The following is a 25,823-nucleotide window of genomic DNA, read 5'->3' on the forward strand; positions in this document are numbered from 1 at the left end:
CATTCAGTGTTCTGTCTGCTATGTAAGTTGTCTTGGTGATCATGGCAGGGAATTCATAGAGGTGTAAGGAGTTTTGCTCCATGACTAAGATTCAGATCAGACTCTGTACTTTCTGTGAATTAATAGAATAATATTAGCTAAAATATACTAATAATATTAACTAAAATATCTTTTCCGGGCACTGTCTTAAGCCTTTGCATACACTCTCTGATGTGTTCTTTGCTTGCAGCCTATGAAGAAGCTGCCTTTTATTTCCCTCGTTTTACAGGCAAGGCAACTGAAGCCTACAGAGATAAGCACCCGGCCCAAGTCCAGGTAGACTGTGAGTGATGGGGCTGGAGTTTCAGCCCACGCTGGTATAACTCTAGAGATTTGCTCTTAGCCATTACGTCTGTTCAGCTGGGGTCATCTTCTGGGGACCCAAACACATTTTCTGTGTTGCTTATCTGAGTGAGTCACCAGAAACCTCAGAATCACCTATGACTGCTTCTCCCTTGCATCCTCATCAGTGGCTGATTCCTTCAAACTCCAGGAGTCTTAGTTTGTCCCCCCCCACTCCCTTATCCCTCTTCTACCGCCTGAGCAGATGCCCTTTTACCTGGAAAACGCTCAGCGTCCCACTTGTCACTCACCTTCTGGTCCTCTTCTCTCTCCTCGCCTCACCCAGGCTGATTGGAGATGATGGACCGTAAGCGCATCATCATGACAAACAAGAGGGGACGTCATATTCGCTTATTTTACATCTTTCAATCTGCACTCACCTTCAGCTTTCTCCCCACGTGTGCACTGTGCTAAAATCGTGTTTTCTTTTTTCACTTCTGCCAAAGGTCTTCCTTTACTTGAGTTTTCACATACATGCCTGGAATTTTCATCCTCCTTGAAAAAAAAATATGACTATGTCTTTTAAATTATAGGGTCACTTCTTACATGGCATTTTTTCTTGACTTGACCAAGAACGATACAGATACTGTGTGTGTGTGTATGTGTGCGTGTTGCTGTAGCATTTATACACAAATTTATCACAGCATTCACCAAGCTGCACCAAAACCATTCACCTGTGTGCTGCCTCACACACTCAACTACAAGGGACTTGAATCCAGAAATTACGTACCAATAATCTTTTTAAACTTTCTAACAACATTCTGCTTAGTGCTTAGCCCAGAAACAACACCCAATAATTGATTCTTGAAGAAACTATATACATGATTGATTTGGGCACCACGCTGAATATTTTATGTATGTATATTCTACTTTGGGTTTCCCTGGTAGCCCAGTTGGTAAATAGACTGCCTGAAATGCAGCAGACCTGGGTTTGATCCCTGGGTCAGGAAGATCCCCTGGAGAAGGCAATGGCAACCCACTCCAGTATTCTCACCTGGAAAACTCCGTGGATGGAGGGCCTTTGGCAGGCTACAGTTCCTGAGGCTGCAAAGAGTCAGATATGATTTAGCAACAAAGACCAGATGTATTCTTCTTCATTCTAAGATAATGGCTCTTTGTAATAATATCAACCATAATTAGGGTTAAAACCACCCAAACTCTTCTCGAAAATTTCTCTTGGCTGGGTGTAGAAGTATTACTAAAAATAACATTTGCATAAGGGAAATGGTGGAGTAGTTTGTAAAAAGAGAATAGCTCTCATTTACTAGGATCAAATGGCAACCCACTCCAGTACTCTTGCCTGGAAAATCCCATGGATGGAGGAGCCTGGTAAGCTACAGTCCTGTGAGCCGCAAAGAGTTGGACATGACTGAACGACTTCACTTTCTTTCTTTCTGTTGAGAGGCAGAGAGTGGCTAGCCCTAGGGGATCTGTGACTTGGGTTTGGTGAGGGGAAGGTATATAGATGCTGGCAGGTGGGGATGGGAGACTGGATTCAGGGTCAGAACAGGCTGGTGTCTGGACAATTGAAGTCAGGGCAAGGGGAAACCATGGGCAGAGGGCCCAGGCTTTGGTCTCTGGATTAGAGTGGCTTTCATAACAAACCCAGGGGGCCTACTTGTCAAGTTACTGGGAGTGAGCTTGAGAGCCAGGCGCCCAGCCACTGGTCTCCAGGGCTGGTGAGGGATTCATACCCATCAAGCCCTCCTGTTCTGCATGGTGCCTACTTGGTGCCAACCTCTGCATGGGTTCCAGCCCAATGGAGCTGGCGGCTTTCTCTCTGCTGCTCATTGAGCTCAGCAAACCTTCCCTCCTTTGCACTCCATTTCCTTTCACTTCTTTCTCTACCCTTCTTTTGCTTAAATCCACAAACAGCAATTTTCAAGGGAGATAAACCTCCTCAGTATTTGATCCTGAACAAGCTAAAATCCGATTCCCAAAAGATGTTCGTGCCAGATCAGGGAGTCAAGTCTTTAAGAATAAAAGGCATCAAGTGAAACAAAAAAGGAATTATATGAAATCAGAAATAATGCCCAGAGTGGAACTAACCTCTCCCATTGCTCCCACTGCCTGCCTCCTGTAACCCTTGAGCGTGATCTGATTATGAGGAGAAATGAGATGACATTATCTTAACACTAAAATATTATTAATAAAAATAATAGAATTAACTGTGATAGTGATAATAGTCATCATTATTATTTATTCATTGTATCTACTATTTATGGAGTGGCCATCTGGTGTACTTAATATCTACCAGGCTCTTGATTTATTACATAACTAAAATCTGTCATCAATCTTGTATTATGGATGGCATCTCATTCCAAATTTTTTAACAGATAGATTCAGTGATTTCATATGCAGAGTGGAGCCCTGATGAGGTTAAAATCTGCTACACCAACATGTCAATTCAGATTGACCCTGACAGTGGAGGGCGTGCTCATTTCATTCAACACGTGGTCTCTCATGTTTTTAAAATATCACACATACAATTGGGAATTTTTAAAGAGCTTTGATATGCATCCAATTGCATTGATGGATAGTTATTTAGTTAAGTCAGAGCCTTCCTTCAAACTAGACTTTAAAAATAAAGACATTCATCAGAAAGGTGTTTGGGGTTTTTATGATGATCTGACAACTAAATTGCTTGTTCAGTTTGAGTTGTATAATGTTGCTCTCAATTAGATTAAATATTAAGCATCCAGTTTGCCAAATGCTGGCAAAATTGCTGAACATTACATACAGTTTGGAGAACTGCTTTTAATGAAGAACAAATGGAAGTTAAATACTAGAAAGTGAAAGTGTCAAAGCTATAAATGTTTTAATGGAGAGATTCAGCATTTTCAAATGTTGGATATTTCAGAATATTCTGCATTGTAATGATGGGTATTGACTCCAGTTACCTTAATTAAAGAATCTACTGTCTGCAGAATCCTCGTTAGTACATACAGTTTTCAAGTGGCCTATTCATATCATTTGAAGGCTCTGTCTATAATACTGAAAATCAAAATCACCCATATTTAGGGACTTCCTTGGTGGTGCAGTGGTTAAGACTCCACAATTTCAGTGCCAGGAGCATGGGTTCAGTCCCTGGCCAGGAGACTAGGATCCTGCATGCCACATGATGTAGCCAAAACCACAAAACCTAATTAAAAACAAAACCAGTATTACTCATCCCCTCAAGCGAAGTCTGTAATAAACTTTAAAATTAAAATTAAAAAAATAATCACCTGTATTTGGAAGAGAGTAGGGACGTGGGATTCTGGCTCACCTCCCATTTCTATGCCTTGATCTCTTTAGTACAGAGAAAAGGGAGACAGTGTCTGTATGGTGTGGTTACCAGTACAAAGGCCACCAGCATCATGCTAGCTTCTGGGCTCTCTGACCTGTCCTTTCTGTGCGAGTTAGAACTCTGTCATCTGTCCTCCCACATCTATAAAGTAGCATACATGCACCTTTTCTGTATTGCTGTAATACAAGCCCTTGTTATTTGTGAGATGTTCATTCTTTGCCAGATATTCTTCTAAGTACTCACCTTCCATTTCCTGTCTCGGTTGTTCCTCACTATATTTCTTGGTGGTAATTATTTCTTACTATTTTTGTTTTGTAGGTGAGGTATTAATCACACATTCAGACTGGGCTATATGTCATACAGAAGGTGCTCACCGTATTCAACAGAGTAATAGCAAATAATATGCAGTCAATAAGTACAGATGGTTGGATAGCATTACCAACTCAGTGGACATGAAATTGTGCAAATTCCGGGAGATAGTAAGAGACAGGGAGGCCTGGCGTGCTGCAGTCTGTGGGGTCACAAAGAGTTGGACATGACTTACTGGAGCCTATTATACAGAGTGAAGTAAGCCAGAAGGAAAAACACCAATACGGTATACTAACGCATATATATGGAATTTAGAAAGATGGTAACAATAACCCTGTGTACGAGACAGCAAAAGAGACACTGATGTATAGAACAGTCTTATGGACTCTATGGGAGAGGGAGAGGGTGGGAAGATTTGGGAGAATGGCATTGAAACATGTAAAATATCATGTATGAAACGAGATGCCAGTCCAGGTTCGATGCACGATACTGGATGCTTGGGGCTAGTGCACTGGGATGACCCAGAGGGATGGTATGGGGAGGGAGGAGGGAGGAAGGTTCAGGATGGGGAACACATGTATACCTGTGGCGGATGCATTTTGATATTTGGCAAAACTAATACAATTATGTAAAGTTTAAAAATAAAATAAAATTAAAACAAAAAATAAAAACAAAAACAATGATGAGTATGCTGCTGCTAAGTCGCTTCAGTCATGTCCTACTCTGTGCGACCCCATAGACGGCAGCCCACCAGGCTCCCCCGTCCCTGGGATTCTCCAGGCAAGAATACTGGAGTGGGTTGCCATTTCCTTCTCCAAGGCATGAAAGTGAAAAGTGAAAGTGAAATCGCTCAGTCCTGTCTGACGCTTAACAACCCCATGTACTGCAGCCTTCCAGGCTCCTCCATCCATGGGATTTTCCAGGCAAGAGTACTGGAGTGGGGTGCCATTGCCTTCTCTGATGATGAGTATAGACCAGCATAAAAATAAGTCAACTGCCCTAGCCTCAGTTAAGAAGTGTTGCAATATTAATGCTGTCACTTTAGTGGCCTTACATTTAACAGTTTGGTCTTGAATGCTAAGGAAAATGCAGCTATGTAAACTGCACAGCAATATTTGAATGCAACGTGGCCGTGGACACAATCCAGATTTTACTTAACATGTGTTAAGATTATTATTGGTCTATAAATGTTGATAGTATTTTATAGAAAGCTCTTCTTCAATTCCTGACACTTTGTCTCTTTATCTATAAAATGAGGATTATAATGACACATCCTTTATAGGATTGATTTAAAAGCTCTAGTTATACTATGACTTCTTATGCAAACACTCTTATTTTGGTTTCTGCAATAGCTATGATCATTCCAATAAAAGCCAGAAGTATTCTGAGCTGGTTTCTTATAGAAGTAAACATTCTAAAATGACAGTATTGGTGCAGTGGCCTCCCATTTGCCTTAATAATCTCTTAGAACAGCATGATCTGTTTTCTGCAGAGGCCAAGAGAGAACCAGTGTTTGCTCCAGAGAGGCTGGAATTGTTGGTGGTTAGGAAAGTGGGCTCTGGGATTAGTTACATGTCATTCCAGCCATAGCCGTGACCTGTACCCTCCATGTGACCTTGAGCCAGTCATCCCCCGCCTTACTTAGAAATGACTCTGAATGCTGTGTATCTCAGACAAGGTTTATAAGGAGCCACATGGGTGGTGTTTATATGTTTGCTATCAGAATATAGATTCTTTCTTTTCATGTTGCCCTACTCTGGTCTTCTTTCCTGGTTCCCCATAGAATGAGCTTTGTATAATAGAAAGTCCACCTGAAGTACTAGGGAGAAAGATAAGGACCCAATTCACACAGGAGACTTCAGAACTCTAAAATAGGAGAGTAATTATTGATGCTGACTCTATGCTGACTTAATTCCAGTGCCAGCTAAAGGAATTTAATACCTTTGATAATTACTAAGTCACAAAGGCATAGAATTTTACATCTTTAAGAGACTGTAGTGAACCCCTCCAGCATTCTAAGTAGAAACATTTACCATGGTCACCATATCCCAAGGTGCTGAGACTGACTGCTCACTTATTCTGCAGATATGTCTGGGTTTCTGATCTGTAAACTAGTCCCTTGGGATGGAAGTATTAATTGCTTGACCCTTAGCACACTACATAATTTACCCAGTGTATCTGATGGCCATTTCACCTTACTTCTGCCAGTTTTATTGTCCCTGTTCTTGCTGTCTTATCCTCAGTTGAGACGATGTTGTTTCTGGTGAATTTAGAATAGGACCCAGGGGAAGAACAGAGCAAGGCTGTGCTGCTTTGGAATCCTGGACTTGTCTTTTAGTAATTATGGAACCTCAGGCTATTTACTTAACATCTCTGGGACTGTTCCACTTTTGCATATTTACATCATGATTTCAACTTCCCTGAATGTTTGGAGGGCCAGATGCAATGACTAATGAGAAGCCAGTCATAGAAGAGGGCTAAACATGTGTCTTCCCATCCCCACTGACGGGCATACCAGCCATGTATTGTCCGTTTCTTACATGTCTCTTTGTGCCGGGGAATTGTTTTTTGATCCCTTGGAGGAGGGCATGGCAACCCACTCCAATTCTTGCCTGGAGAATCCTGTGGACAGAGGCTCCCTGAGGTGGGGCTACAGTCCATAGCATCACAAAGAGTTGGACATGACTGAAGCAACTTATCATGCACACACAACATGATATGTCTGACCCTCCCATGATCAGACTCCAGGCTGTCTGTCCCGAATCATCTCCTGCTTGTTTCTCCTGACTATTTACCTTAGCAGCAAAGTACTGATTATATTTCCCTGCACTTTATTAATTTGTTCCCTCACTGCCTTTGTTTATGACTGTTCTGGTTCCCTCCCTCATCCGTGGTCTACCCACCTAGCCTTTTGAGTTTCGACTGTAGCACTGCTTCTTCCAAGAAGCTTTCCCTAGCTGCTCCTTTCCACACACTCATTGCATCCTAAGGTTTTCTCTAGTATGCTTGCCATGTTGCGCTACAATTTTGCATTCATGTCCCTGGTTCCTCCAACTTGAGACTATTTTCTTCCAGGGGGAGGAGGGCAGTGTGTGCTAATGTCTGGAGCTCAAGTGCTTAGGACACTGATAGACACACAGGAAGCACCGAACATAGAGTAATTAGGATCATGAAGATAACCCAGATTGAACTGACCCCATTGATGTGCTGAAGACACCCAATGGGACTTCCAACCATAGTACTTCTAATGTAAGGATACAGTTCTCCGAAGTCCAGTGGGTCCAGAACAACAGTATATGCATTTGCCCAAATTACTTAATAGGCATTAAGGAAACTTTGAAGATAGTTATGAATTATTCAGAGTCAATATGTCATCTTATCTAATAACCAGTGAGTTACTACTTTTTAAACTTTTAAATAAATCTCTTGGTGATATAGAGATTGAAAAAAATTATTAATGAAAATACCACCCCTTCAGTGCATCAGTGGGAGAATTCATATGGAGTTCTTACCAATAATGGTTAGAAGACTAATGGGCTGGTGTTTGTTGTACTTTAGGAAAGAAGACAAAGAGCATTTTTCCTTTATCCCTACCCTTGTCCAGTGAGGCCAATCAGCTACTGTCCGAGGTGCTGAAGTTGGTGAGCAGCAAAAGCAGGATTGTAACCCCTCAGTGTTTTCTTAATTTTTGTGGGGTAAAGCAACAGAGTTCCATAGAAATTCATTGAACTTGGAATTACAGAAATGACCTGGGGTCATTTCTTTCCTTTAAAAAACTTTCTGAAGTCTTTTAAAAACTGCTGTTTAAGACAGGCAGTGTGAGTAAAGAAGAAAGAAAACAATAATTGAGAATCAGGAAGGAAAACAATAAACAACAAAGACTGTTGAGGTCTGATTTTCAGCCACACAATTTAGGCTTGTCCTCTGGACCACAATAGAACAGTTGAGCACTCAGGGGCATTAGCTTTGTGCAGTGATTTTCAAGTTTTATTTATTTATTTTTAAACTAAGGACTTCTTTTTCAAATGAATGCCTAGGCAGAGTCCAACATAAAACTGCTGTGAACAGAAAAGCTCTGATGAAGTGGGGGCCTCATCCACCTTTCCCCTTTGCTGCTGCTGTGGTAGCCCCATGACTTCTCAAAATAGCGATTGAAATCCACTAATCTATTCTAACCCTCCAGCCAACACTGACCAACTCTTCTGTTTGTGCCCTGTGTTCCTGAGCACCCCAGGTAATATGACACAGGGAAGAATTAGTGTCATCAAAGGAGATCAGATCTGCTACATGTGGAGGGAAGCTGCTACACAATATCTTATTCCCTCCAGCTGAGTGCTGGAATTGGAAAATAAGACAAAATAATAAGACAGATTAGAATTAAAATGAAGATGTGAGATCGCTTGGTTTATATATTTGATCAAGGAGGTCCCAGATCTTGAGCTCCAGAATAAACTGCTTACTTAATCAGATACAGCCATGCTAGATAAATGCAGGCCCCCCTTGAAGACCTTCTCATCTACCAGGCTTCCCCCAGGGCTGAGAGTGGACTTGCTACCAAGAGAGGGAGAGTCCAAGGAAGAACCTCGTTTCTTATCCAGAACTCACCTTTTGCTCAGTAAGTGGGTGGAGAGGAGCTGGAAGTATGAAGCTAGTGGATGTCCTTACATCAAGAGTAGAGGAAGAGTGTTCTCATCCACAGCATGTGCCTTTAGGACTTTGATCCATTAGCTCCCCTCAGTGGGATGTTTGCCATAACCACTGCCCCTTCCACCGGTGATACTCCTTTACAGCGCATCTCTTCATTTTCCCTATTGCCCTTCATTTTTTCTAAATTCCCCTTCAGTCAGCCACATGGATGGAAAGTATGTGAAAGTAGCTGGGATTAGAAGATGAAGAATATTCTGTTTCTGATTTCCAGGAGGGGAGGCAGGGGTACAACCAACTTGCAGAGGGAGAGAAACACAAAACCAAATTTATTCATTTTATGGCTGGAGCCACATAGATCTCCCTGGGATTGTTCAACAGTCATTTGTATGATCATTCAGTCCTGGAGCCATGTGGTGCTGGAGGGCAGAAAGTACATACATGCAAATTGGAGCAGATGCCTAGGTGGGAATATGGCCTAGGCTTGAGACCATGAGTTACTTTCCGCACATCGTGTCTGCTCATCTGTCCAAGCCTGGCAACTCTCCTTCACCTTTGCCCCTGCTGAAAGAACCTCTGTAGATTACCAGTAAGAGGGTGATAGGAACGACTTTGAATTTGTGATTTCTATATGTTAACCATTTTTGGTAAGAAATACTTGTAACTCAACTCACAGCTAGTCACCATGACCCAGTGTGTTGGGACACAAAAATTGGGAACCGTTAACTAAGGTAGCGGCGTTGTGTGTGTGCTCTATCGCTCAGTCATGTCCGATTCTCTGTGGCCCTGTGGACCATAGTCCACCAGGTTTCTCTGTCCACGGGGTTACCCAGGCAAGAATACTGGAGCGACTTGCCATTTCCTCCTCTAGAGGATCTTTCTGACCCAGGGATCAAACCCGGGTCTTCTGTGTCTCCTGCATTGGCAGGCAGATTCTTTACCACTTGGGAAGCCCAGCATCAATGTGCTGCTAACAATTAAAAGGGCAGAAAGTTAAAACTGTTTTCCTGGAATTACAGCTAGTTAGTTACAAAGTGAAGGCTAGCACAAGGGGGTTTTGATTCCTCTTGAAATCCATAGAGCTAGTTTCCTTTGAAAATTGAGGCTTTGACTGGAATTAGAAGCTTAACTCTTCTGCCTCCTGGATGTGTGAACACAGACTCTTTCAACTCCCTGAAGCTCAAATCGAAGATTAAATTCAGCATTAAGACTAGGAATGTGTGGTTTCCAGTGTCAGACTGCGTCTGCATTGCTGGTGTACATTTTGTATGCCATGACACCTGCAGAAAAGTTATTTGATATTTACCATTCTGGAGTTCAGTTTCCCAATCTATAAAATGGGGATAAATAATTGTGCTTATTTCATTGGGTTGGCATATGAATTAAATAATTGATACCTATAAAACACTTATTGCCTGACATTTAATAGAGTTAAATAATAAATGTTAGCTGTGTATTAATGATGTTGCAGTTATTATTGTTATTTTTTATTGGTTAAAACAAAGATAGTGGTGAAAAACTGGCTAAATCGCCAAGAAGAGGAATTCAGGGACCAGAAAATAGTACCAGGCACACAGCAGGCGTACAATGAACATTTGTTGTTGTCAGTAGCTAAGTTGTGTCTGACTCTTTGAGACCCCATGGACTGTAGCACATGAGGCTTCCCTGTCCTTCCCTATCTCCTGGAGCTTGCTCAAACTCATGTCTATTGAGTTGGTGACATCATCCAACCATCTCATCCTCTGTCACCCTCTTCTCCTGCCCTCAATCTTGTCTAGCATCAGAGTCTTTTCCAGTGGGTCAGCTTTTCTCATCAAGTGGCCAAAGTATTGAAGCTTCAGCATCAGTATCAGTCCTTCCAGTGAACATTCAGGGTTGATTTCCTTTAGGATTGACTGATTTGATCTCCTTGCTGTCCAAGGAACTCTCAAGAGTCTTCTCCAGCACCACAGTTTGAAAGCATCAGTTCTTTAGGTAAGTGTTTCAGGTTCAAAGACATAGCACACCGTCTAACCTCAAAGTGTGCATGGAGGTTTGGAGAGAGAACTTTACAGAAATAACTGTGGTCTGATGAGGTATGTATAAGGGACCCGAGAGGAGGGGGTAGTTGGAAAAGCTTCACAAGGGACAGGACATTGATCTGATTCTTTGTGGTGAGTTTCAAGCAGCAAGGGGATGGGGTTTTAAAAGAAGGAATGGCAACTAGTGGGCTCTGGAGTGAAACAAGAGGCAGCCACTGACCCTGGAGTTGTGATTGGGGCTCGAGGCTTTGGATGCCATTCCAAGGGATACAGACTCAGTCTTGTAGACAGTGTCTGTGCGCTCACTCGCTCAGTCATGTCTGATTCTTTGCAACCCCATGGAGTGTGGCCTGCCAGGCTTCTCTGCCCGTGGAATTTTTTCAGGCAAGAATACTGGAGTGAGTTGCCATTTACTTCTCCAGGGGATCTTCTCGATCCAGGGATGGAACCTGTGTCTCCTTTGTCTCCCGCATTGGCAGGTGGGTTCTTTACCACTAGTGCCTCCTGGGAAGTCAGTGGGGATGCTCTAAACCAACTTGCATTCAGTGGTGCTGCAGATGAAAGGTGCTACCTGGGCAGTGAGAATGATTAGAAGGATGTGGTAGCAATTAAAGTAAGCTATAGAGAAGACTCAAGGTAGGACAGAGGCAAGGGTGTCTTCAAACTTTCAAGATTCTTGAGATGAGAGAGGTCTAGAGACTAAAGGAACTCCTTGGCTTCCTATAATGTTGGGCAAGGTGGGTCCATTTACAAAGACCAGAGGGAAGAGAAGGATCAGGTAAGAGGGACAGTAATAAGCTCCTTTTTAAAAAAAATTAAATTTTTAATTGGAGGATAATTGCTTTACAATGTGTTGGTTTCTGCTGTAGAACAATGTGAATCAACTATAATGATACATATGTCCCCTCTGGCTTGAGCCATGTCCTCACTTCCCCCACCTCCTACCCCTCTAGGTCATCACAGAGCACCAGGCTGAGCTTCCTGTGCTATAGAGCAGCTTCCCACTAGCTATCTACTTTACACATGGTAGTGTATATATGTCAATGCTACTGTCTCAATTCATCCCACCCTCTCCTTGCCCTGCTGTGTCCACAAATCTGTTCTCTACATCTGCGTCCCTATTCCTGCTCTGCAAATAGGTTCATCAGTACATTTTTTTAGATTCTATTTGTTGTTGTTCAGTTGCTCAATCATGTCTTTTTGCAACTCTGTGGACTGAAACACACCAGGCTTTCCTGTCCTTCACCATCTCCTGGAGCTTGCTCAAACTCATATCCATTGAATCAATGATGCCATCCAACCATCTCGTCCTCTGTTGTCCCCTCCTCCTGCCTTCAATCTTTTCCAACATCAGGGTCTTTTCTAATGAGTCAGTTCTTTATCAAGTGTCTAAAGTATTGGAGCTTTAGCTTCAGCGTCAGTCCCTTCGATGCATGTATATTAATATATGACATTTGTTTTTCTCTTTCTGACTTACTTCACTCTGTATAACAAGTATTTTAAGATGCCTTCGTGACAACAGGCAAGCTATCCAATCATCAGTTTGGAATAGAGATCTAGAGATCAGGGCAGGGATTAGATGCAGAAATGTAGGTTTGAGAGGCATGCATATAAAGGTCTAATTTGATGGAAAGCTTAGCTATCTTCATTGGGTAATAAATGAAGGAGAAAGAAGAACTTCCTAACTAACATTTAACAGATACCTAATATAAACCAGACACTGTACTAAACAATTGAACTTTATTATCCCCACTTTCCATGTTTGGAAACTGACATTTCAGACATTTAAGGACTAACTTAGTCACATGGATAGTATGCAAGCAAGGAATAGACCCTATTTGACTTTGGATTCTGTGTTCCAACCAATCTTTATCCCTGCACAGCTCCCTGAAGACTTCCATTAAGTTCAAGTCCACTTGTCGGTTTCAACCTCCTGGTTAACTGTGGAAGTAAGAGCTGCATAACTGATAGACATGTTTTCAGAGGCCGTCAATGGGTGTGTCCTAATTTTAAAATTTCCTTTTGGTGTACCCTGACATTGCACTGAGCCATCATATAAGTCCGTGTTTTACCCAAATGGTTTTGTTTAATCCTTAACCCTAATAGACCATACTATGATCGCTTCCTCTATGTACACGTTGTACAGATGATCCCATGGGGGTGGGCCCTGGCCAGGAGCACCTTCCATTGTGAGTCTGCACACAGTCTCCTGTTTGGCTCACCCTGCATGAATCCTGTTGTATTATTTAGGGTTTCCATTCCAGACTGTTGATCAGGAGGATGGCTGAAAGTTCTTCCTTTGTGCTGGGGAGATTGGGCAAGTTTTTCATTCCACTTCTTGCAAATTCTATTAGGGGCATAGGTTCATCCATGCTGGCTCTGCAGGCCTGGAGGGTCAGCGAATGGGATTTTCTATGGCAAATCACTCACTTTCCAAACATGTGGTTGAGTACTTATGGAAATACCATTTGTTTTGTTTATAATAATAGGCATATAATATCCAGGCATATTTTATTAGGATTTCTCTTTGGGTTAGCATTCTGACTTCATATTATCTCAGTAATCATCTTGAATCAGCCTTCTGAATATTCTCCAACATTCTCTGTATGTCTCTCTGTATAAGAACATTTGTATAAGATTTGTGTTTAGTCTGAAAAGTGGAACTTAATAATGGACTTTATAGATCCTTTGCCTCATCCATGGGTCCTGGAGCACTGTCAAAAGGAGGCCTTGGTGATAAGAAAATGCAGTTGTGAGCAGGACTGGAAAATGGAGGGTTTCGGGGCTGTCGGAAGCAAACAAGCTGGGAACTCAGAGCCACGAGATCCGATGCCTTTGTTAATCCTCTGTCGCTTTTATTTCTGCTTAGTCACGGCTGAGGGAGGCACTGCAGGGCTTGTATTCAGGCCTCTGTCATAGTTAAGCAGAGCAGCTGTCCTCTGCCAGCGTGGTTCCCAGAGGCACACGTGGCAGGTGAGCAAGGACTGCCTTTGCTGAGCCCCTGAACTTGAGAATCCTTCCTGCTGCGGGCAGAAACGCGGAGTGACCTTGTGCAGCTCACTGTATCCTTTGAGCCACAGCCTTTAACCTACGGAATGGGAATTGGATTTCTATCACTTATTTGGTCTGAGAAGAAAGAACTTCAAGGCATAAGTGATAAAAATAAGTAACAGAGAAATGTCCCAGAACATCTTCCAACATGCTATGCTATGCTATACTAAGTCACTTCAGTCGTGTCCGACTCTGTGTGACCCCATAGACGGCAGCCCACCAGGCTTCCCCGTCCCTGGGATTCTCCAGGCAAGAACACTGGAGTGGGTTGCCATTTCCTTCTCCAATGCATGAAAGTGAAAAGAGACAGTGAAGTCGCTCAGTCGTGTCCGACTCTTAGCGACCCCATGGACTGCAGCCTACCAGGCTCCTCTGCCGATGGGATTTTCCTGGCAAGAGTACTGGAGTGGGGTGCCATTGCCTTCTCCGACATGAGTCTGTCTGTTTTAGAACATACATGCATGTAAGTGCACATAAATATACATCAATATGTATGCATATGGAAGCTTCATAGAAGGACGTACAAGAAAATTATTCACTCTGGGGAAAGGGAACTGTATATCGTGCTTCCTTTGGTAATACTGAGTTTTTTTTTTTTTTTTTTACCATATCTGTATTATATTTTGAAAATCAAAGTGAGAATATCTGCCTTATAAGGTGCTTGTTAAGGATCCAGTGAGATACAGTGTGATGGGAACATCTAGATGGTTCATGAACAGTGAATTATTTCTTGCTCTGTAGACCTGGAGAGTGTAGCACACACGCTCCCTGCTATGCACAAACTTTGCTTGTCTTCCCACAGCTGTACTGCTTCTGATCTTAATATAATAGGAAAGATGAGAAGTAGGAATATACAGATTACCCTGGGCCACTGGTGACTACAGGTGTCCTGCCTGGGTTTTCTGCTTGATGAAATGGAGAAACCTTTCAATGCCAAAGCTTGTTGAATGCCTTTGTTCAGTCCAAATCAGTAGGGACCTCGTTAGGCAAAGCCAGGGTTAATTTGAGGTGCTGGGGAGTGAAGGACGCTGCTGGGACTTTCCACAGGGAATTCTGTGATGCCCAGTTTCCACCTTTAGACCTGAATCACTCCCTCCTGCTCTGCCAAGGACAATGGTGGCCAACAGTGGGTGGCCAAGTCCCTCTCTGGAGGCTGCTCTGTCTGAGAGAGCTGCTGACCAAGGTCACACCTCCTTCCTGGGTGACCAGTAACAGTCAATGCGTGAGTACAAAGGCCTGGCCAGAGTCTGCAGGTCCAGAGCTTCCCCTGGGATTGACTGAGGTCTCTGTGCAGCGGACTCCTCCCTCTGCCCCACCCCCTTCCCATGGACATTGCTCTCCAGAGCACAGGCCACGATCTTCCTGCTGGCTAATGTCTGTCCTGCAGTCTCTTACCAGGGAATTCAAAAAGCAATTCGAAAGCTTTTGAATTGTGGTACTGGAGAAGACTCTTAAGAATCCCTTGGACTGCAAGGAGATCAAACCAGTCAATTCTAAAGGAAACCAACCCTGAATTTTCACTGGAAGGACTGATGCTGAAATGCCAATACTTTGGCCACCTGGTGTGAAGAGCCAACACATTGGAAAAGACCCTGATGCTGGACAAGATTGAGGGCAAGAAATGGAGGTGACAGAGGATGAGATGGTTGGATGGCATCACTGACTCAGTGGACATGAATATGAGCAAATTCCGGGAGATAGTGAAGGACTGGGAAGCCTGGCATGCTGTAGTTCATGGGATTGAAAAGAGTCAGACACAACTTGGTGACTGAAAAAACAAGGAATTAACCTAAAACTGACTCAGAGAGAGGTGACGGCAGACCTGACTGAGACTTCCATCCAGGTTTCCTAAGCATTCCATGACTCAGCAAACATGATGTAGTGATGAGAGTGCAAACAAGTGCACCCACCTTTGTGACACCATTGGGAGTAGAGGAAATTTCAGATGGCTGCTGACCCCTATCAGACCTGTCTTGCCCCCACTTCACCGACTCAGCCCTCTTAGAAGGAGGCAAGGGAGAAGGAGACAAAGAGGGCAGGAGGCTGCCTCATAGACAGCATGCAAGTCAACTCACAGGAGCCAAGAGGACGTAGTCTGACAACGTTTTACCTGGAGTTTCACCCAGCAGGGCAGGCTAGGAAGCACGAGATGGTGAAGAGACATTTACTTGCTCCCCTCATAGCCACACGGGCCATAGATTCCTACACTGTGGAATTCTCCAATTGGTGTGTGCTAAGTCGCGTCCAACTCTTCGTGACCCCATGGACTATAGCCTGCCAGGCTCCTCTGTCCATGGGACTCTCCAGGCAAGAATGCTGGAGTAGGTTGCATTTCCTCCTCCAGGGGATCTTCCTGACCCAGGGATCAAACCCATGTCCCACGTATCTCACATTGGCACGTGGATTCTTTACCACTGGCACCAGCTGGGAAGCCCACGGTACTCAGTACCTCTCTTTTTCCGTCCAAACCCATCTCTGAGAATCCTTTCTCTCATTTTTAAGTCCTTCCTGAAATTCACCTGAAGTCATCCTTCTCTGGCGGGGTTGCAAGAAATTCAGAACTGTCCTGGTCCTCCTCCATCATGTCTCGGCCTACAAGTAACTTGTGGACTCAGGCATCTTTTCCTGCAAGATAAATGACTTGCAATGTGTAATTATGGGTGTAATGTGTCTTACACCTACAAACACAATATGGAGCATTCTCAGACTCCATGGTCACACCCACAGCCTCTGACACTTTCAACACCGAGAGCTGAAACTCACCGACTTCCTCCTATTTTACAGCAAAGCGTTTTTCTCCTTCTCAGCACTGTGCTCTTCATCCACCAATACAGAGGTCTTTCTAAATGCCTTACCTCCCTGTGAGAAGGAGCCCCCTCTGTCGGTCACATGACTTCTTCTTACAGTGGCAAGAAAGAGTCTTAGAAGAGGGGGCGACATTCACTTGCCCCAAACCTGTGAGGTCCGTGCCCTCATCATGGTCATCATCATCATCTAATGTTGTTATTACTATCGTTATTGTTTTAATTTGAAAATTATAAGACAGAGGCTTGGCCAATTTCAGTGGGTTTCCCATGCAGAAGGGGAGGGAGGAGATTCCAACTCTTTTGCTGGAGTCTTGACCGTCTTCCCCAGTTTTTTCAGGACCAGGTCCTCAGCTTCTGCTTCTGTTTCCCCCCACAGGGGAGCTTCTACGTGCCATCTGAGAACTGCATGCAGCACGCTTACAAGTGGCACCGGGAGCTGTGCTTCCTGCTCTTGCACGCCTACCGGGGACTGCGTGCCTACTTCCTGACCATCCTGAGGGACATCCCCGAGCTGCCGCGCATGGAGCTGGGTAAGGGGCTGGGAACTAGGAATGGGGGGGGACTCAGCCCAGCAGCTGACCCTCTGCCCTCGGGCGTCAGCACGCTCTTGTAAATGTCACAGTAGCAAGCACTGTTTCGGGTAGGTTTGGTTTGGTTTTTGTTTTGGTGTTTGGGCATTTTACATCATTCTAGCAGGAGGACATCGTGGGCATGCCAATGCAGAAAGAAAAGGCACATGTGCCTCTAGTCATCGTGTTCATTTACTCATTCATTCATTCATCCACCAGGTTATTAAATTTATTAAACATGTATTAAACATCTACCCTGGGTACATAATGTGGAGTTGCTTTCTAAGGGAAAATGCCTGTTTGCAGCCTTTTTCTTAATGAGGCTGTAGCTACGGGATTGCAACTTATAAGAGTGTAAAACAGTCCAAGAAATACCTAAATGTATGTGTTTAATGGGTTATTAGAGAAAGCTCTCGGTAGTCATCATCTTTGGCTTTCCAGGGATGACTTGCTTCTTGTACATCACCAGACATCATGATCATTGGGCCCCTTCCCTCTTGACTGACGGATGGTGGGACTGCAGCTCAGAGAGGTGAAATGACCACTCAGGGTCACACAGCCACGTGTGGCAGGATGGGGCAGGAGCACAGAGGTGCTGTGCTTGGGGCAGCCTTTTATATCAGGTCACACTCGTTCACAGTAGGCAGTGGGTTATTGTTCTGCTCAAAGTCCCCTGAAGAGGCCCTTTGTCCTTGGAACAGAAGCCAGGCCCTCAACCTGGTGAGTGCTTAGTCGCTTCAGTCCTGTCTGACTCTCTGTGACTCCATGGACCATGGCCTGCCAGGCTTCTCTGCCCATGGGATTCTCCAGGCAAGAACAGTGGAGTGGGTTGCCATTTCCTTCTCCAGCTCAGCCTGCTATTCACGGTTAATAACAGCCCTGCTGTGGGGAACCTCAGCGTCTCTCCCTGAGCCCTGAGATCTCACCTTTGCAGCGAGTTGTAGATTTGGTGGGATCAATGGCCTTGCGTGTGTCTGTTATTACACTGAACACGCCACACAACAATCCTGTATTTGCATATTTCTCATCCCCACTAGACTGGGGGTCTTTAAGGGCAGAAGCCGGATCTGAGCCCAGATGCCTCACACCGAGTGCTTGGCCTGCAGAATGAAGAAGTAGTTGCAACATTGTTGTTGCCTTGACCTCTGGCGCCCTCTTACCACCTGGGTTTTGTCAGCTCTAAGGCCCTCTTTTGAAAAAAATTGTATTTGGCAACACCGTGTGGGATAAGGAATCTTTGTTCCTTGACCAGGGATTGAACCCATCTTCCCTGCACTGGGAGCACAGAGTCTTCTTAACCGCCGGACTGCCAAGGAAGTCCCTCTGATGCCCTCTTTGAAGCACATGATCTTGGAGTTGAAAGTTTTCAGGTCAGATGCACTCAAAGGAGACCCGCACAGCTCAGAGCCAGTTTAGCTCAAACAGAAAGTGAAGCCAGTGTCCTTGTAGTTGGCTTCTTGCTTCAACTTTTTTTTTAAAACCAAAAAAAGAACTGAATGTATTTGTTCATTCACTCACTCACCATATTTTTATTGAATGTTTACTGTACCAGGCATCGTGCCAGACCCCGAGTGCACAGCCACGGACACTGACCAAAGCCTGTTCCGCCTCGTGTGGGGCTGAGGGCAGCTGCCAGGTAGGCAGGTGTGTGCCACCCGTGAGGACCGTCGGAGCTGAAGGTTTCCTTGCACTCACCTTTTCAACGATGCTTTAAGTAAAACTCATGCAGCAGCCACCCGCAAGGTCTTACCACAGCCACATGGAACTAGGGAGAGTTCAAACACAGGCAAAACTGTGAAGCCGCAAATGGCCAGAGTCCACCCAGTTCCAACTGAGAAGACGTCAAGGTTACAGGCTCCTCTACTGCCTGCGTGGAAGGTTGCGATGAGGTGGTGGTGCTGAGCAGGAGGCTAGGCTCTGCCATCCCACGTTCCTGGACTTCTAAACAGCCACCTGTGTGAAGGAGATCTAGATCTAAGTCCCAGATGTCAGGATCCAGTTTTGTGTGTGTGTGTGTGTGTGTGTGTGTGTGTGCACGCGTGCACCCGTGCACACATACCACAAAAGCACAGCAGAATGTGGGATTGCTTTGGACCACACAAAGTGAACTTGGGGATCTTCTGTTTCTCAGAAATGCATCACATGGAACATGTTGACTCTAACCCAGGGTGACATCACATGGCTTCAAATCATGCTTTTTATAAATAGGATCTTTTAGACATAAGAGATGACAGGAATCCACAGAGCCTTTTTTTTTTTTTTTCTGTGATGTCAATGCCGACTTGAAATCTGTGCTTCTTACCTTCCATTAGCAATTCCACAGTTCATTATGTGTTTGTTTCATTATGTTTTTTTTTTCTTTTTTCTTTCTAGAGTCACTTGCTGTTGAAGAAACACTCTCTCAGCTGTGCTCAGAGCTTCAGGTAATCAGGGAGCCAACTCCTTGGTTCTGAACAGCAGTAGTTATATGGGGCAGCATTGCTTGCTTGGTGTAGAGATCAGAGATGAAGAGACAAGACTGGTAACCTCCTGTTACATCTTCAACTGAAGAAACACTCTCACATCCCACTGCCCTAAATCTCTGGATCTCTTAGACATCTATTGTGTGCCTGGCCACATGCTAGATATTTTGAAAAATACCAAACAGGTTAACAGGTCTTGGTTTCCCTGACATTTACACTCTTTATTGGGCTTCCCCAGTGGCTCAGTGGTAAAGAATTCACCTGCAATGCAGGAGCCACAGGAGACGTGAGTTTCATCTCTGGGACAGGAAGATCCCCTGGAGGAAGGCATGGCAACCCACTCCAGTATTCTTGCCTGGAGAATCCCATGGACAGAGGAGCCTGGCAGGCTACGGTCCAGAGGGTTGCAGAGTCAGACATGACTGAAGCAACCCAGCACTCATACTTTTTATTGTCCATTATCCATCCACCTAACAAACGTTTGTGGACTTTGGGTTATGTGCTTCTCATGGAGGGTGACAGAAATCTTGTGGCTCGGCTCAGACGGCTCACATGTATCATGAGGCTAGCTTCAATGATGACGATGATGTTGAAACAGTGATGTGTTTTTGCCAGATGTTCATCAAGCGTGTACTAAGAGTCTGTGCTTAATAAGTACTCGGCTGATGCAAGCAGTTGTTTACAGTCTCTGGAGCACTGTCGCATCCCATGGTGTTGGCAGGTCTGGGTGAGCACGGTTATCCTCATGTCATGAGAGGCACACGAGGTGGAAGGCAGCATGCACTTCAGGGTTGGTGACATGGCTAATCCATGTCTGGGCAGGACTTGAGATGGTCTCATTGAAAACTAGCATTTCTGCCTTTTAAACCAGTGTTTCTTATCCCTGGCCTTTCAGTAGAAATACACTTGGACTTTAAAGAAACATCTTGACCTGGGTCCCAGCTAAACTGGTTGAAACAGAGGAAATGGGAGTAGAGTGGAGCTCATGGGTTTGCATGTTTAATTAAAAGCTCTCCAGATATTAATAAAACTGCAATAAGGTATCATCTCACACCTGTTAGAATGTGCTGTGCTGTGTTTAGTCACTCAGATGTGTCTGGCTCTTTGCGACCCTATAGACTGTAGCCCTCCAGGCACCTCTGTCCATGGGGATTCTCCAGGCAAGAATATTGGAGTAAGTTGCCATGCCCTCCTCCAAAGGGCATCTTAGCCACCCAGGGACTGAACCCAGGTCTCTCACATTGCCGGCAGATTCTTTACCATCCGAGCCACCAGGAAAGCCCACCTGTTAGAGTAGCTCTCATCAAAAAGACAAGAAAAATGTGCCGGCAAGAATATGGAGAAAAGAGGACCCTTGTGCCCTGTTGGTGGGAATGTAAATTGATGCAGACACTATGGAAAACAGTATGGAGGTTCCTCAAAAAAATTAGAACTACCATGCGGCTGCTAAGTCGCTTCAGTCGTGTCCAACTCTGTGTGACCCCATAGACGGCAGTCCACCAGGCTCCCCCATCCCTGGGATCCTCCAGGCAAGAACACTGGAGTGGGTTGCCATTTCCTTCTCCAGTGCATGAAAGAGAAAAGTGAAAGTGAAGTCGCTCAGTCCTGTCTGACTCTTAGCGACCCCATGGACTGCAGCCTACCAGGCTCCTCCATCCATAGCAATTCCAACTTCTGGGTATTTATTCAAAGGAAATGAAATCACGAAGAGATATCTGCACCCCCATGTTCACTGTAACATTATGTTCCCAAGACATGGGAATACCCTGAGTGTCAACCTGAATGCATAAAGAAGATGTACTATGTCTAAGTGCAGTGGAATATTATACAGCCATAAAAGAAGGAAATCGTTACATTTGTGACAACATGGATGAAACTTGATAGCATGATGCTGAGTGAAATAAGTCATTTAGAAAAAGACAAATGCTATATTATCTCATTTATATGTGGAATCTTAAAAAAAAAAGGCTCATAGGAAAAGAGACCACATTGGTGGTTGCCAGGGGCAGGGGTGTGTGGAGGTGAGGGAAGCAAGTGAAGGTGGTCAAAAGGTATAAACCTTCCACTATAAGTAACTTCTGGGGCTGTAATATACAGTATGGTGATTATAACTAACATTTTTGTATTATACATTCAAATTTACCAGGAGAGTAGATCTTAGAAGTGCTCATCACAAGAAAAACTATTTTAGCTCTATGAGGTGATAGGTGTATTAAATAACTTTATTGTGGCAGTCATGTTGTTACCAACTAGGGTTCTTGGTCTTCTTTATCAATAGAAATTGATCAGGGGCCAGACAGAGAATTCAGGCAAGGCTTTACTGGGGTCCCCGCTGCAGTAGGAGGGAGTGAGAACAAGTAACAAGTTTCCTTGCTTGCTCACTCCCCAAGGTGGGGGCAAGCTGGTTCCTTATATGGGGCGAGGGTGGGGTGTGACCAGGGCCAGGGGCAGGGCTTAGGTGTTGTGTCCACCCCTTAGGAGGCGTCTTGTGCAGGGGGCATGCTTTTGCTCCAGGCTCTTCACAACTGGCAGTTGGGTTTTGGTCTGTTTGTATCTTTTGCCCAGAATTTGCTTCAAGTGCCCGTGCACCCAGTCACGTGTAGTCTCGTGCACCCAGTCACGTGTAGTCTCGTGCCCCCAGTCACGTGTAGTCCCGTGCCCCCAGTCACGTGTAGCCTCGTGCCCCCAGTCACGTGTAGTCTCGTGCACCCAGTCACGTGTAGTCCCGTGCACCCAGTCACGTGTAGCCTCGTGCACCCAGTCACGTGTAGTCCCGTGCCCCCAGTCACGTGTAGCCTCGTGCACCCAGTCACGTGTAGTCCTGTGCACCCAGTCACGTGTAGCCTCGTGCACCCAGTCACGTGTAGTCCCGTGCCCCCAGTCACGTGTAGCCTCGTGCCCTCAGTCACGTGTAGTCTCGCACAGTTTCTTTGTATTTGTTGCTGGAGGAGAGGGGTGTCCAGATGCAGGCACTGCAGCACTGCTGTATAGGTCCCAGGTCCCGGCCTGTGCCGGGGTCACAGTCTGTGGATACGTCATCACACTGTGCGCCTGAAATGCATACATGCCCCAGGTGCTTCCCCCACGGCAGCCCCATGAGTGCCTGGGGTCGGGGGGACACAGGTGTGTCCCCATTCATTTTGCACAGAGGAACATGCTGGTTCCTGCACCACTAAGGGGTGGGCTTAGGGCCTGAACCCAGGGCCATCTGGGAGCCACTGCAGTATTGATGCATCTGGTCCCCGCACTGGTTTAGGCAACAACTCAGGCTGCTAGACATATTTCACGAAAAGCCAGTGGGTTGCCTGCCTGCTTTGGCACGGAGCCCACAAACTGCAGGGAAATGGCCCCTGGTTTTGAGTGATGGTGTTGCCGCAGACTTTAATCTGGTTCAGAGTAACCAGATTAGCTGCAGGGAGGGAGGCAGCTGGGTGTCAGGGAGAGAAAGGGAGAGTTGGGGTGTGCACCGGGCTGCTCTGTGGTTTCCTGAAGGGCTGGCCCGCTGCCGGGAGTGAAAGAAACAGAGCTGCCTCCCCAGAACCTTCCGAAAAGGCACATCACTGCCCATAGGGTGTTTAGAGGCAGGGCGTCACCACCAAGTGGTCAACCGAGCACATGGTCACAAAAGCATCCGTCTCAAGGGTGGACTCTCAAGTAGAAACTGTTTCGGGCGATTTAAGACAATTTGAAAACATAGAGCTCTACAGTCAAGGAGCAATTCACCTGCACTTTTAAAAAAAAATTTATTTTTATATTTTGACTGTGCCACGCAGCATGTAGGATCTTAGTTCCCCAACCATGGATCAAACCTGTTACCCCTGCAATGGATCTGTGGGTTCTTAACCACTGGACTGCCAGGGGTGTCCCTGCACTTTTACTCTATGTGAATCTTACTCACATTTCTTAAGCACCTACTATGTGCCAACTACTCTGTTGGGAATACAACAAGCATGAAGATGGCAGAGAGCTTCCCAGGACTAACAGCCCACATGAGGCAGGAGCTGTTACTCCTGGACCAGGAGCATAGGATGGGGGGCAGGGCTGTAGGAGCACAGGCGGCTCTCAGTGAGGTCAGGAGAGAGGCAGGAAGGGACCACCATGCAAAACCAGTGCAAGACTGGACCTGATGGAGTGCCATGATGTGGTTGGGACCCGGGATGGCTTCAGGGCGTACATTTGAAGCCGGCTGTGGGAGGCTGGGCTGGAAAGGTGAGTTGGAGCAGCTGGTCAGGGTCCCTGCTGTGCAGTGTGCTTTAAGAAAGGACAGGTTGTGCTCTCTGTAACCGATGGAAAGGTTCCAGTGAAACTCAGCCATGTGCTTCGGTACAGCAGACAGGGTCAGATCACACAGTCTCTACCAGACAGTAGTTGAAAATTCCTGATGTTTGGGTCCTACCTTCAGAGATAAGCCCAAACCCTGTGATTCAGTTGGGGCTTCAGGTGGTGCTGGTGGTAAAGAACCTGCCTGCCAGTGCAAGAGACTTAGGACATGTGGGTTCGATACTTGGGTTGGGAAGATCCCTTGGAGGAGGGCATGGCAACCGACTCCAGTATTCTTGCCTGGAGAATCCCATGGACAGAGGAGCCCTGCAGGCTGTGGTCCATAGGGTTGCAAAGAATCAGACACGACTGAAGCGACTTAGCAGATGATTCAGTTTGCAGCCAGGACTGAGGCCCATGACGAGAGAACACGGCTAACTCAGGGGAAATACAGCAGGCTTTCTCCACCTGACCCTGCTTACCTTGAAGACGCAATGCTACCATCGTCTCCTCCAGGAAGCCTTCCGTGACTTTTTTACAGTACTCAGGATCCATTTCTTTCATAGCACTTTGTAGGTTTAACTATGGAGATAGATAGCTATCATGTGCCTCTTCCAGGACTAGAAGTATGTGTCTTTGGCTCCCCAGAGCTCAGCATCCTCCAAGCTCACAACAGACATCAGTAAACCCCACAAGGGGGTTAGGGGTGGGGACGCGATTGAGCAAAGGAGCTTGTCTGGGCCCAAGTGAAAAGCGTGAGGGCAGTCACAAGGTAGAGCAGCTATGTATTTTGTAGGCAACCTCCCCCTGAAATGTCACTGGGTCCAAGATGCCTCCTTGTTAGCAGGAAGGGCTTCTCTTTTTCTCACCAGAGAGACCCTTCCACACCCATCATCAGTAATTGAACAGGCTCAGGCCTCCGTGAGGGTAGGAAAGTCCTCTTGTGGCTTAATTAGAGGCTTTCTTAATCTTATCTGGAGCCATTTCTGTCATCAACTAGGGGAAAAAATAATTCTCCCAAAGACACATTTAATGAATGGCTTTGCCTTACCTCTCTGGTGGCTGAGCTCAGAATTCATGCTGTGTTTGCCAATATTGCTGAAATGGAGGGTGGGAGGGCTGGGGTGTTGGGATAAGAAGCCCAGTGAGGGAAGTTCAGTTGCTGAGGCCCAGGTGCCTCTCAATAGATGCAGAATCACCCTTTTACTCAGAAAAGAGCTGCTGAGTTTTCATCATCCATCAGCTGTGGAGAAGATACTGAGAATATTGAAAAGGATAAACCTCAGCATGCAGGCCAAGCCGGGCACTGAGCAATACCTGGCAAGTGGTGCCCTGAGAGTGGTCTGTGCAAAGCCAAGTAGACTTCAAGGAGAGGAGGGCTAGTCTTACACTTGAAACACAGTAGAAGTTTCAAAAGAACCATCAGAAAGCAGGAAGACTGATGTGTCTATATGTATGGCTGATGCATTTTGCCATACAGTTGAAAGTAACACAACATCATAAAGCAGTTCTAACAAAAGTTAATTCGAAAAGAAAGAAACAAGGCAAACTGCATTGGTTCTGGAAACAGTTCCCTGGTGGAGAACAGACAAGGCCAAAGTGGTGAAGAGAAGAGGAAAGGAGATTGGAAGATGCGAGGAGACCTTCCAAGGAGAAGTGCAAGCTGATCAAAGGTCTGGTGCTTGCAAAGAGCTGTGTGTTCAGGTTGATGTGGCTGGAGCCATGGGTAGCCCCAGGCCAGAGGTACAGCTGGGAACATGATCAGGGCAAAGAAGTGTCTTGTGCTGATACAGGAGCTTGGTGTCCATTAGTGAGGGAAACAGGTTGGAGAATTTAAAGATAAGCCACTAGTAGTGAGAGAGTTGGTTCCTAGGCAGGTTGATAGGGAGTCTAGGGGTCCCCGAAGGAGAGAGGGGTCTGGAATTCTCAAGGAGGAAGAAAGGACAAACTTTTTTTCCTTCTCTACATTCCTTAGGATTATATAACAATAATGTATCCTGCCTGAGGACAGTCTCCGGATTAAACCTTCT

The 25,823-nt window shown here is 45.4% G+C and overlaps 1 protein-coding gene across 5 annotated transcripts in view; it reads left to right on the top strand.

Moving 5' to 3' along the window:
• Positions 1 to 25,823, top strand: part of FAM135B (family with sequence similarity 135 member B) — a 264,276-nt gene that overhangs the window by 204,208 nt on the left and 34,245 nt on the right. For all 5 annotated transcript variants that reach the window (XM_059874287.1, XM_059874288.1, XM_059874289.1 and 2 more), the window contains exons 8-9: positions 16,879 to 17,032; positions 19,445 to 19,494. In XM_059874287.1, coding sequence (XP_059730270.1) covers positions 16,879 to 17,032; positions 19,445 to 19,494 — 204 coding nt within the window. The remainder of the gene's footprint in view (positions 1 to 16,878; positions 17,033 to 19,444; positions 19,495 to 25,823) is intronic.

Source organism: Bos taurus, chromosome 14 (assembly GCF_002263795.3).
Source record: "Bos taurus isolate L1 Dominette 01449 registration number 42190680 breed Hereford chromosome 14, ARS-UCD2.0, whole genome shotgun sequence".
Taxonomy (NCBI): Eukaryota; Metazoa; Chordata; class Mammalia; order Artiodactyla; family Bovidae; genus Bos; species Bos taurus.